General features: G+C 37.9%; 1 protein-coding gene across 1 annotated transcript in view; it reads right to left on the reverse strand.

Annotated features, from left to right (window-relative positions):
- Positions 1–675: 675 nt before the first annotated feature.
- The window catches only part of flt1 (fms related receptor tyrosine kinase 1), a 39,709-nt gene continuing 26,688 nt past the window's right edge, over positions 676–13,696 (reverse strand). The window contains exons 11-30 of the mRNA XM_077244694.1: positions 13,572–13,692; positions 11,971–12,079; positions 11,054–11,359; positions 8,493–8,639; positions 8,278–8,406; positions 7,027–7,133; positions 6,791–6,926; positions 6,604–6,708; positions 5,925–6,038; positions 5,191–5,279; positions 4,291–4,420; positions 3,935–4,032; positions 3,724–3,846; positions 3,521–3,632; positions 2,227–2,326; positions 2,033–2,138; positions 1,828–1,937; positions 1,605–1,671; positions 1,441–1,523; positions 676–889 (exon numbers count right to left, since the gene is read on the reverse strand). Of these exons, the coding sequence (XP_077100809.1) occupies positions 772–889; positions 1,441–1,523; positions 1,605–1,671; positions 1,828–1,937; positions 2,033–2,138; positions 2,227–2,326; positions 3,521–3,632; positions 3,724–3,846; positions 3,935–4,032; positions 4,291–4,420; positions 5,191–5,279; positions 5,925–6,038; positions 6,604–6,708; positions 6,791–6,926; positions 7,027–7,133; positions 8,278–8,406; positions 8,493–8,639; positions 11,054–11,359; positions 11,971–12,079; positions 13,572–13,692 (2,410 nt within the window). The 3' untranslated portion in view covers positions 676–771. The remainder of the gene's footprint in view (positions 890–1,440; positions 1,524–1,604; positions 1,672–1,827; positions 1,938–2,032; positions 2,139–2,226; positions 2,327–3,520; positions 3,633–3,723; positions 3,847–3,934; positions 4,033–4,290; positions 4,421–5,190; positions 5,280–5,924; positions 6,039–6,603; positions 6,709–6,790; positions 6,927–7,026; positions 7,134–8,277; positions 8,407–8,492; positions 8,640–11,053; positions 11,360–11,970; positions 12,080–13,571; positions 13,693–13,696) is intronic.

The raw sequence follows: 13,696 nt of genomic DNA on the forward strand, positions 1-13,696 counted from the left end.
TATGGCTTCAGCACATGAACTCTGCTCTACAGTTAAACATTTGGTACCTACCAGCAGTGATTGTATAAAATGCATTGCACTAGCTCTTAAATAATATTAGCTGCTCTGTGATTACTAAAACAAAATGAAAGGGGTTTCAAACAGTGTATGTAGATGAGATAGGAGTTTTAAAACAAACACAGGGGGATTGCTTATCAAACACAATTAATGAAAATACCGAAACTTCGGACTGCCGAAAACCGCAATTAACATCTTAAAGGGTTAGGTCACCCAAAAATGTAAAATTTGTCATTTGTGTATGAATTTCTTTCACACAAAAGAAACTATTTTGAAGAATGTAGATAACCAGACAGTTGACGATAGCCATTAACGTAGCCTATAGTACCGTCAACTGCCTGGGTACCAACATTCTTCAAAATATCATCTTTTGTGTTTAACAGAATTAATTCATACAGGTTTCGAGCAACTTGAGGGTGAGTAAATGATGGTGAGTAAATGATGACAGAATTTTCATTTTGGGTGAACTATCCCTTTAAAATGGAAATTTATATATATATATATATATATATATATATATATATATATATATATATATACACACACACACACACACACACACACACACACACACACACATGAAATACTGCTGAAATCTAACACGAAAAGGAACTGAAAGCAAAATAGTCCAGATAAGCAGGGTTTTTAAGAGTGGTCGTTGATGTTCGTTGGTGTTTTCAGGCAGGTTAGAAACAGCGGTAGAGGAGATCAACTTCATAGTCTGGAGGGGGAGAGCAGCACCTCTCTATGGTGACAACAGGGGGCGCTATTCATACAAGGCGGCACTTTTCCCGGCAGCATCATGCGCTTGTTTTGATATTTGGAGAATAACCTGCAAAACAAAAGGCCGTGACCTCATTTTATGTAACTAATTACATACATTTAATTACATAAAGCTCATTGTTTGTTATTTACACATTCATTTCGGCATACTACGATTCAAAAGTTTGAGTTCTGTAAAAAAAAAAAAACTATGTTTTTAGAGATATGCTCACAAAGACTGCATTTATTTGAGCAAAATACAGTAAAAACTGTTTAAAATAAAAACAAGAGTGTACAACATTTAAAATAATGGAGTTCTATTTGGATATATTTTAAAATGTAATTTATTCTTTTGATGTCAAAGCTGAATTTTCAGCATCTAGTCCAGTATCACATGATCCTTCAGAAATCATTTTATGTTGATTTATCAATGTTGAAAACAGTTGTGCTACTTAATATGTTTGTGTAAACCATGATAATGTTTTTTATCCACACAAGATTCTTTGATAAATATAATGTAAAATTGAAAGGAACATAAAGGACATTTTGAATGTCTTTACTGACCCCAAATCTTTGAATGGTAGCGTAACAGATTATCGAGACCAGATTTGTGGCACCTACTTGGTGATTTTCTTGATTTTGAATCTGTCCGTCCATTTCACCTGAATCAACTCTTCAGAAGGGAGAACCATTCCACTGTCAGACTGGTTGTACAAAAGTAAAATAAAAAGTTAGTCCCAACAACTTTATCTGAGTGAAATGCAACTATATTTTAAAACTCTTACATCAGGGATTTCTTTGTGTAGATCCTCAAAAGTGTTGTTGCCTTTGATTTTCTCTGAGTTGATGTAGCTAAAGTATATTAAAATAAATAATAAATAAAATTAAAATAATCAAGATTTTTTTTTTTACAAATAGATTATTCAAGTTAATTAAGTTAAATGAACATAAATATTATATTTTGAATACATATTCAGTTGATCTTTTCAAATATGAAGACATTCGTACCTTAAAGTTCCCAGCGTTTTCTGGCTTATGTCATTCTGGTCGAGGTGCTTCGTGACAGTATTTCCTTCTCCAGAAATAAAATTGTTTAGCGGAATATAATCCTTTCCGTCCTGTTATGCAAGAAAAAATGTTCAGTTCTGAAAGCCAAATGTCCCGACCAGGAAAATGTACACACAAAAATAAACACACAAAAATGATATCCCACCTGTTGGACGCAGGTCTGCAGGAGGTCTCCCAGTATCTCCACTAGAGCAGTGAAAGAAGGTCTGTCCTCAGGGTTATTTTCCCAGCATGCCCACATGATGATATAACTGTCAGACAAATCCCGCAAGCTCATTATCATCAATGCATTGGTATTGGTTCATGCTTTATACAGTGTATTCCCGTGTGAGAACTCACATCTCCGGGGTGCTGTACTCAGGAGGACACATCCGAGTCCCCTGCTTCAGTCTGTGAAAAAACTCCTCATCAATGTTCAGCCCCGGGTACGGAGACGCTCCTATAGATCACAAACATTGTTATATGTGACCGTTCACAGACAAAGATTGATTTACTAAGATAAAGGTTATTCATTTAAAATATGTAGCCTATAGGTTACCATATGGTGCATAATAAAACAAATTGAATGTCATTTCTTGCACTAAACTTTCAGGCTAATTGGGTATCTGTAACTAATACAGACATTAATTGTCATTATAAAGTAGTTCAAACAGCATTTATCATAACATGATTTTGTAGGAATTGTAATCAGGCGCTAAAGAGAGTACCTTTTAAAAGTAATTTGAGCCAATGGGATCGCTTGGGGTCCTAACAGAGACTTGATTTCGAGGGATGACCTGATTTGTCACCACAAAATCTATTTGAATGAGAAAAAATGTGGGGCGGGATTTTGTCCATCGGGAATTGATTGGATCGTTGGGTCATTGGTGTTGGCTATTGCTGTGATGTGATGTTAGTGACAGGTTGTCGCTGCAATTGTGATCCTCTATGTGTATGTTGTTATTGTTCTGTTATGCAATAAAGAAAAGTGGAAGGGGACGTTATTTTGATTAAAGATTATGAGGGCGCATGAATTTTAATAAATAATGATGTACAAAGATAAATCATTTATAATAAAACGATAACTTGTCAATTTTGATTTTATGCAGTTATTTTAGTTTTTATTTGAGTTTCATTTTTACTAATATTTTGAATTAGCTTTTATTAGTGTATTTAAAGCTAATTTTAGATTTTTTCTAATTTTTAGTAAGTTTTGTTTTTGTTTTAAAGATTGTTATTTGGGTTTAATTTATTAGTTTCAGTTTTTATTATATTTTCAGTTTAGCTTTTTTTATTTCCAGTTAATAATTTTAGTTAAAATTATTTCAATTTATTGCCAAAGCAACATTTAGTTAAAAAATTTCAACTAATATTTATATTTAATTTTAGCTTTATTTCATTGAACAGAAATATTTTTAGTAGTTCTAGTTAAAAACAATAACCCTGATTTCATGCTGACTTTAATAACTTTGTTTAAAAGTTTCACTTTCATGTTTCCTAACGTTTTTTCCTCACTTTCATTCTCTCGCTATGACCTCACTGACCTGCTGGAGAGACAAAGGTCAATTGTTCTATTGTGTCATATTTCAAAGGGGTTGTGCTATGAAAAAATCAATGGTGACGTGCTGAACGCTGGACTGATGTATGGAATTACCAAGTGAGAAGATCTCCCAGAGCAGAACTCCAAACGACCACACGTCACTCTGAGTGGTGAAGACTTTGTCGAAGATCGATTCAGGGGCCATCCACTTCAGTGGTAACCGTGCCTTATGGCAAAACACATTCATAACACACATTTGACCCTTTCCTTTATGTTGTTGACCACTCACATTGATTTATCGATGGCAGTACACTCACATCTCCCTTGCGCACATAGTCTGGGTCTTTGTATACGTCTCGAGCCAAGCCAAAATCACAGATCTTCACCACATTGTTGTTGGACAAGAGGATGTTTCTGGCAGCAAGGTCGCGATGAATGCACTAAAAAATGAAAAAAACCTTTGTGATTCAACCACCGTCACATTCATTCTCACATACCCTCATGTAAACAGGAAGGAAGAAAGTTTACCTTGCGAGAGGCGAGAAACTCCATACCTCTGGCTACCTGAAAGCTGTAAGAAATCAGGTCTTCAAGCAGCAGAGGGTTGATGGATTCAGGAAGAGAAGCTGGGCAAGACAAACAATAGTGCAATATTGTACAGCACTTTGGTCGACCAAGGTTGTTTTAAATGTGCTTTATAAAACTTGAACATTTGCATCCTTGCTGAATAAAATCATTAACGATAGTGTTTACTTTTTTGTTGTAGTATCACCTTACTGTCTTTTTTCATCAGTGGTTTACTGGTTCAAAATAAATCATTATTATACTAGTGAAAGGCTGCCATGCTGACTTTAAATGACATCATGCGTGCGATGTGACCTCACCAGTATCCTCCTCTGAGATCTCTCCTCTCTCCTCACTAAACCCTGAACTGGCGTTGCTCTGGCTGCTGGACACCCTAGCCAGTCGTCCTTTACATCCCTCCATCATGTTTCCCTCCTCTTCTCTGTTCACCTGAGTCAGAGAGACAAAAACACAAGAGATGAGCAGCAATCTAGTGATCTAGTGAATAATGCACATATCAGTAACACTTTAGTTTGAGGGCCAATTCTCATTTACTAACTTATTAGCTTAGCATATTGACTGTATTAGCATATTGATTGTTTATTAGTACTTATAAAGCACATTTGAATGCCTTATTCTGCATGACAATATTCTAGATCCCGTAATCCCAAAACCTAAACTTAACAACTACAACTATTTTACTAACTATTAATAAGCAGTAAATTAGGAGTTTAAAAGTCGTAGTTAATAGTGAATATGTGTTCCCCAAACCGAAGTGTGACCCAGATTTCATTATGAGTCAAATACAAGGACTGCATATGTATGACATATTTTATTCCTAGTTCCTCTGATTTTACATCATCACTCTATGACTTTTGCATAAACACACTGCTCTTTGTATGAAGTTTTTATAGAGGCCATTCAAGGAGGTAAGCAGCTTTAGAGATGGTCACAAAGGGAAGTAGGCTATGCCTCTGTTGTCTTAGTAAAACACTGGTCTGTTGTTTTTAGAAGGAAATGAGAGAAGACTAAACTTCACAGCAGACATGTAGGTCTCTAAACCTCACGACAGCAAAGCAACAGTTTCCAGGTTAAAATGCTGTGACATTTATAAGATCTTCTGGGTGACATACTGCAAAACTAATATAAGGTTTTATTTTAGTCATGAGGGTGATGACTGACTGAGGAAAACTGATAGAAAGACAGAGAGATAGACTAACCCTATTTAACAGAAACACCTCTCGTTTGCTCTTAAGGTATGTAGACAGGTTGCCAAACTTGCAGTATTCAACTATGACCATCAGAGGCCCTAAAAATAACAAGAAGACAAAATTAATACATACAACAACATTCATCCATCTCTGTACTGTGAATAATATATATATGGGGTCAGTACGATTTTTTAAATGTTTTTGAAATAAGTATCTTATGCTCAGTGACGCTGGATTTATTTGATTAAAAATACAATAAAACAGTAATATTGTGAAATATTATTACAATTTAAAAGAGCTGTTTTATATTGTAATATATTTGAAAATGCAATTTATTCTTGTGATGACAAAGCTGAATTTTCAGCATTATTACTTCAGTCTTCAGTGTCACATGATCCTTCAGAAATTATTCTCATATGCTGATTTTGAGCTTGATTTCTTATATTATAATTGTTTGTTTGTTTTTGGAAATCGCAATAGATTTTTCAGTAATCTCTGATAAACAGAATATTATAAAGGTCTCTATACAGTCACTTTTAATAAATTTAATGCATCCTTGCTGAATAAAAGTATTAATTTATTTAAAAAAAAATCCTAATTACCCCAACATTTTGAACAGTAGTGTACATGCATACATATCTTGAAGCTTTTTTCCTTGTAACTAGAGATCAGTTTCATAACTGGCATTAAGCAATACCAAACTTTGAGGGTTTTTTTTTACAGAGAAATGTTAACATTCACACCTCCTGGTTTGGTGCATGCACCGAGAAGATTGACCACATTGAGGTGATGACCTATGTGATTGAGGATCTTCAGTTCTGTCATCAGAGCCTTGTGTTCACTGGCCGTAGCGCCATCTGCAGGGACAGCACAGTCATGTAGCCCTATGCATACTAAATACCTTACATCAGAAGTCTTCAACCCTGCACCCAGTGAATGCGATATTACAACATGTTCCTAGATCAACATCTTTTGTTGATCCTGGAACAACATTCCAATCAACCAATTTGATTTGAAAGACAAGTTTACATGCCAAGTTTAGGCTTACAACCAGGATTAGGTGCTTCAACATCAGTGTTATTACCCTTTTATTTCCCTCTGATTTTAGGGATAACTTAGGGATTTTAGGGTAGGGATAGGGTTAGGACTAAATTTCTGGACAGGAATGCTGTTCCAGGATCTACAGAATATGTTGATCCAGGATCAGTTCAGTTCCAACCCCATTCAAACACACCTGAAGCTGCTTATCAATGTCTTCAGGATCGCTTGAAAATACACAGAGAGGTGTGCTGAAGCAGGTTGGAAATAAACTTAGCAGGACAGTGAGTCCCCAGGAGCAAGGCTGAAGACCTCTGCCTTTACATAATACTGTTGTGTTTTATCAGCATGTTTGAGCAGCTGTTTTAATGTGTCAGAATATACCTTTAAGCATCTTGACGGCCACTGTTCTGCAGCTGACTGAATTACAAATGCCAAAAGCTGAGGCTTGCATTACTCGCCCAAATGCCCCTCGCCCCAGGGGCTTTTCTGGAGATCGGGACAATAAACCATATATCAGTATACTGCGTAAGAGCATTTATACAACTTAAAAAGCACGCACACAATTTACCCAGTTTAAGGCGGTCGCGTGGAAACTCCCATTGGGCGGAGTCATACTGTAACCTGTCACAGTGCTCAAGCAGAGGCTCCTCCCCTGGGTGCAGGATGATTGGCAGGTACTCTGCTTTGCCATCAGTGGAGTTTGGCTGAGAATGACCCACATAACATAGATATATATTACATGGTACAGTAATATAAGTCGTTTTTTGGCCTTCAAACTCTCAAACCACTCACGGTGGTTCTCACCTGTTTGAGTTTCCGAATTAGCAGTGTGAGAAGCAGCCAGAAGAGAGTGGCTACAACACATGTACATGCTAGTGTCGGGATCTCCAGAGAAAGGAATTCAGATGAACCTATAGGATACATAAATAAGTGTTGAAAAAAGAGTGGGACATGACCTGGATCGGATTCGTCCCCATGAGCATGACAACTCCCAATAGGTCATGAGTAATGCATTAGCCCCATAGAAACAGCTAAACAAATGAACCTACATAGAAATAGGTAAACAGTTTAAGGGTTGAAAAGCCAAGGCCATCTGTGGGAAATGAAAATGGGAGACAGTTTCCTTCCTGACCTATCGGAAAGAGAACAGCGTGAACGTCTCCTCTCAGCGCTTAGTTTAGAAGCATCCGAAAAGAGCAAATAAGGGAGTGTGTGAAAAAAAAAAGATGGGAGAGAAAGAAACAATAAGACGATACGTCTCATGTGCTCACCAACGCTGCATTTATCTTTGTGTAATATTCTTACAATTTCTATTTGAATATATTTTATAATGACATTTATCCCTGTGATGGCAAAACTGAATTTTCAGCATCATTACTCCAGTCTTCAGTGTCACATGATCCTTCAGAAATTATTCTGATATGCTGATTTGGTGTCAAGCAACATCTACTTATGTTTACAATGTCGAAAACAGTTATACTAATTATTTTTGTAGTAAATTTGACACTTTTTAAAAGATTCTTTGATGGATAAAGTTAAAAAAACAGAATTAAATAGTTTTTTTTGTAACAATTAATGTAGACATCTTTACTGTCACATTTGAAAAATTAAAAGTATCCCTGCTGAATAACAGTAGGCTATTAATTTCTTTAAAAAAACCTTACTAAACACAAACTTTTAAAAGTTTTTGTATATATTCGGTACATGATGGTAAAGGTGATTTTCATTGCTTACAAGCTGCTAATTATATTAAGCAGCATGTTAGCAACTTTAATTTTCAACAGTGACTTCAAAATTAGTTTGAGGTATGACTGTGTGTAGCCTACTTTTTATTTTAGATCAAAATTGTACAAGTACAATTATCCAATAAATTCCTAAGGTAATCCTTTGATCAAAAATGCAAGTACTGTTCCATTTTTTAGAGCTACAGTTATTTCTTATTAGTATTATTACTATTAAATTTACACTTGCCATAAAACAGATAAGAGTTTACATAATACTACAGAACTACACATTAAAATGAGTGAATTTGCTCCTGTCAAAGCAGTAGCTTACTTTGAACCCAAATGTGGGCGGAGCTTCCCACAGACCCCCTCTCATTGGTGGCCTTACAGGTATAAAGTCCCTGGTCTTCAACCGTAATTCGGTCAATATGTATAGTCCCTTCCTCTGGAAACATAATTCCTGTCAATAAAAGAAACAGGTATGTAATATATACATTTACATGATTCTTAAAATGAGTGCTCAAAAAGTGCGCTTTCCAGTCTCACCAGACACCTGCTGGAGCTTCCTTTGGTCCTTATACCATGTGATCCGGGGGTGTGGAATTCCCTGAGCGGGGCAGCGGAGAGTGACCGAGCTGCTTACATTAACACTGTAATCGCTCAGATTTTGCAGCAGCACAGGCGCCTGCAGAACTGTACAGTTTGAGACAAAGAGGGTTTGGGTCAGGGGTCATTACGCATGATGTTCCACATCCACTGAATCAGTTTAATCAAAAAAGATCAAAAACACCTCTGGGAGATTGACGGAAGCCACGGCAGTCATATGGGGCACTTAGCATTACATGTCCGCGTTATAAAGCAGCTGAGTGATTTACGGGCGACGCGGTTCGCTATTGTTATAGAAGTGTGAATAGACTGTGGGTTGTATTTCTTTCATTGCAGATTAAGGCCTGGAATGTTTGAATTGCAGCCACTGGAGTTGTGCCGCAGCCATTCAGTCCCTCTGTTGGTCTTAATGACACATTCAGCATTCAGACACATTCATGGACTTAACTGATATTTCTGGGTTAGCTGTTGAGAGTTTTACAAATATAGCGTCAAATGTATGTAGATTAATATAAGATAATTGGGTTGACATGAAACAAAAATCCCTCGAGGAAGGATGAAGCTTCACATGAAGCTTGATTTCATAACTCTAGTAAAAGAGGGGAATAATAATCTGACTTCTCCTTCAGATATTTTCCCCTGGGACACAATTGATTATTGTCTCTTTCCTCATTCTGTGACAGTGGCTGATTGGCTGATTGTTCTTTGGCCATGTGAATCAGCCTGTAAATGTGGCATAGTGGGAAGTGCCATTGTGTGTTCTTCCTCCTGACTAGATCTCATTCCCACACCAAAGAGGTTCTGCTTCACACAGCCTTGGAGAGAAGGGCTACAGGAAGCATTAGTTCCCAAGGACCCTGTTTCGCTCTGTCTTTCTCTCTCTCTCTCTTTGTCTCTCTTTCCGCCTCTGTCTCTAAATGTGTGGGTGTCTGCAAGCACATCCTTACGTGACTCAAAGTTAGTAAGAGAAGTCTGATGGCTTCTGTGCCTCACTTCTGCAGATGTTTCAAATCTATTATTTACCATAAAATTTAAGTAATACAGTTACCCATACCCATTTTCCATACAGACATTTACTCACCCTCATGTCGTTCCAAACCCGACTTTCGTTCATCTTCGGAACACAAATTAAGATCTTTTTGATGAAATCTGAGAGTTTTCTGTCCCTCCATTGACAGCTACACACTCTTCAAAAAGATCATAAAGGGATTCGTAAAACTAATCCATATTAATTGAGCGGTTTGGTCCAAATTTTCTGAAGAGACTCAATCGCTTTATATTATGAACAGATTTATTTAGACTTTTATTCACATATAAACAATCATAAACTCACACATCAGTTGTGGTAAACAGAAGCTCAAGCATGTTTGCTTGACGTATGAGAACCAATAAGGTTCATTCTCGTGTTACGCAGCTCGTTTGAGCTTCAGCAAGAACCAATGAGGTTCATTCTCGTGTTACGCAGCTCGTTTGAGCTTCAGCAAGAACCAATGAGGTTCATTCTCGTGTTACGCAGCTCGTTTGAGCTTCAGCAAGAACCAATGAGGTTCATTCTCGTGTTACGCAGCTCGTTTGAGCTTCAGCAAGAACCAATGAGGTTCATTCTTGTGTTACGCAGCTCGTTTGAGCTTCAGCAAGAACCAATGAGGTTCATTCTCGTGTTACCCAGCTCGTTTGAGCTTCAGCAAGAACCAATGAGGTTCATTCTCGTGTTACGCAGCTCGTTTGAGCTTCAGCAAGAACCAATGAGGTTCATTCTCGTGTTACGCAGCTCGTTTGAGCTTCAGCAAGAACCAATGAGGTTCATTCTCGTGTTACGCAGCACGTTTGAGCTTCAGCAAGAACCAATGAGGTTTGTCCTCACATGTCAAGCAGGTTCGGTCTAGCTTCTGTTTATGTTCACTGATCATCTGATGTTTAAATGTGAATAAAAGACTAAATTAAATCTGTTCATAATGCAACAGACCGCTCAATTCATATGTATTTGTTTTATGATCTCTTTATGAACGTTTTGAAGAGTCAAAGTGGTAGCTGTGTAGCTGTCAATGGAGGGACATAAAGCTCTCAGATTTAATCAAAAAGATGTTCATTTGTGTTCTTAAGATGAATAAAAATGTTATGGGTTTGACTTTGAAATGACATGAGGGTGAGCAATTAATGAAAGAATTTAAATTTTTGGGTGAACTATCCCTTTAAGCCTGTTCATTAATGCAGTCTTGCGGATGCCAAACCCGTTGTGCCATATGTTACAGTGGCCTATTAGTATGTGCATGAATGCAAAAGAGATTATACATACTATAAATATACCATTATTATGGTACTTTTTGTCATTCTTGTGGTTTGACAGTTCCTGTCCGTGTTCACTTTCAACAACCGGGACTTTCTGTGAAATATCTCAAAATGTGATGACAGAATTTTTATGTTTGGATGAACTATCCTTTAATGAGAGCATTAGTGTGAGTGTGTGTGTGTGTTGAGCACAATAACTCTTAAAGACACACCTGTGATCTCCACTGCTGTATCTAGGTGTGTACGTTCTCCTGTAAGCAGATGTGTAGCGGAGCAGCGGTATGTTCCTGAATCCTGTGCAGTCACATTCCTCAGCAGAAGGTGCAGGGTGTGAGAGAAGTGCCCCTCTGTGAGTTCCCCTCCAAGAACTGAAGCTCCCTCTGATACTGTCGACTGATTCGGCATTCTATACCATGACAGGTCTGAATAGAGATGCCTATTGGCTATACAGACAAGACGAAGGTCCCTGCCCTCTCTGGGCTCTTCCTCTAAAGACGCGATAAGGCCTTCTTTGACATCTGTGATAGTGGACAAAAGAAGATTCAATCAACTTCCATTTCCTGTGCATAAATCCTGGATACAGTGAGACAGAATACATACAGACCTACTGGCAACAACATAGTTTTGTTTGAGGCCACAGAGCACAGAGAAACCATTTTGGAGTGTTGACCTAGAAGATTTTTTCGTAACCTTTGATGACAATTTTGAATAGCCATTGTCAGTACAAGTAGCAATAAGACGCTGGTGTAAAGGCGCACTATTTACTTTTAGCTATTTGAAATTTCCCGTGGAAACCGCTCGAGGGTTTCCTGATGGAAGATAATGTTTATCTTTCCCGAACACCGCCAGCGTTCGCCAAATAATGCTCCGCACGAGGAGGCAGCATGATAAGAGCCACAGGTTCCTGTTCACTCCTCCACCCTGTCACTATGACAACAGCCAGGATGGGCTACATCCACTGTGGCTGAATTTAGCACAGCTTGAAAGCAAACCCTCGAACACAAGGGGACGGAGGAGGGAGGGATACGTGGAAAAATGGGAAGGCGGGAGAAAGGGAGTATGAAAGAAAACAATGTCAAATATTTGGATGTTTAGCATCTTTTAAGATTTAGTTTTGCATATAAAGTACCTGTGACATAGAAATGGATGTCTAGTTCATCTCTGCCCATTAAGTTTGATGCAACACAGCGATAGATACCAGAGATCAATGCTTCGCCAACTGTCAGAACTCCTACAGTCTGTGGAAACACAAAAACAACTTTTGCATGCAAAGCAAACATGCAGACAAACAAGGCTAGAAAGTTTAAAACCACTTATGCATTGTATTATATCCTTGAATATGTTCCTGCATTGACTTCCATTGTTGGTCCAGGAACTACATTCTCATCAAACAATCATAGCATTACACAATCCCTACTCAAATTCTAATCTTGATTGATAAGAATGCTGTTCAAGCCCCAAACTTAATTTACAAACTAAAAACAATAATAACAATATGATCTGTTGATAATAATGTTGTTCCAGGACCAACAATGACCAGTGACGTTGACCCAGGAACATTAAGACATATAGGGGTGGGGAATGTATTCAGACAGCCGGATTGCTCACCATTGGATTCTGTTCCCCCGTGGTTCTTATACAAGGAGGTTCTAATATTTGTTAAACTGATACTAGTTAAGATCCATCCCCAAACAGGACATAACCAACTACCTTTAACCCATGAAACTATAACATGTCTCTCCATGGGGGTACGATTCAGATAGCTGGATTGCTCGCAATCAGACTCTGTTCAACCATGTTTCTTATACGAGGAGGTTCTCATATTTATCAAACTTATACTTGTTAAGATCCATCGCCAAATGGGAGGGAATCAACATCTTTTACACCACTACATCAACATATCTCTCTATGGGAGTGGGGGACAGATTCAGACAGCCGGATTGTTTGCCATTGGATTCCGTTCCCCAACTTATACCCATTAAGATCCATTCCCAAACGGGATGGAATCAACAACATTAAAGCCACTGTATCATCATGTCCCTTGATGGGGGTTGGGAACTGATTCAGACAGTCGGATTGCTCGCCATCGGATTCCGTTCACCCATGTTTCTTATTCAAGGAGGCTCTAATATTGATCAAACTAATGATAGTTAAGATCCATTCTCAAACTGGATGGAATCAAAAACTTGAAAGCTATACTATATCATCATGTCTCTTAATGGGGGTTTGGAACTGATTTAGACAGTCGGATTGTCCGCCACTGGATTCTGTTCCCCTATGTTTCTCGTACAAGAATGTTCTAATACATGTTAAACTGAGACATAATTTAAGACATTACAATGATATCACTCACCATGGGGGTGGGAGAATGGATTCTGTTTCCTCAATGTTTCTTATGCAAGGAGGTTATTTATCAAACTGAAAATTATTATTTTTCATTATTATTTTAGTACCTTATTTTAACAATATTGTTATCGTTATTATTTTATTGTTATTCCTGCACCAACAATGCTGATTCAGGAACATGAATGGAGGCTGGAGATGATGTATTCTTGTAATAAATCCTTTAATGTTTTTCTAGTGAGAACTGGAACTTGATTGTTGTCTAGAGAGCAGATGCACTTGTGTTGCTAATGTGAATCCCGGGGGAGAACTTCTGCGTTCTTGTGTGCCCTCTTGCGTTTTCATTTAGTCTCTCCCTATGATCAGTCCACCCACTAAAACACTCACCTTATTCTTCCCTTCTAACACTTCCTGTCTGTGGCCAATGGTCAGGATGGGATTGTGGGTGGACGTGACTTCTGTCTTCTCGCTGACTGGAGTCCAGGAGGAAAGAGGAGGCTTCTCACATCTTA

Source organism: Siphateles boraxobius, unplaced genomic scaffold (genome assembly GCF_051911475.1).
Source record: "Siphateles boraxobius isolate OS27281-9 unplaced genomic scaffold, OSU_SipBor_1 26, whole genome shotgun sequence".
In the NCBI taxonomy this organism is placed as follows: domain Eukaryota; kingdom Metazoa; phylum Chordata; class Actinopteri; order Cypriniformes; family Leuciscidae; genus Siphateles; species Siphateles boraxobius.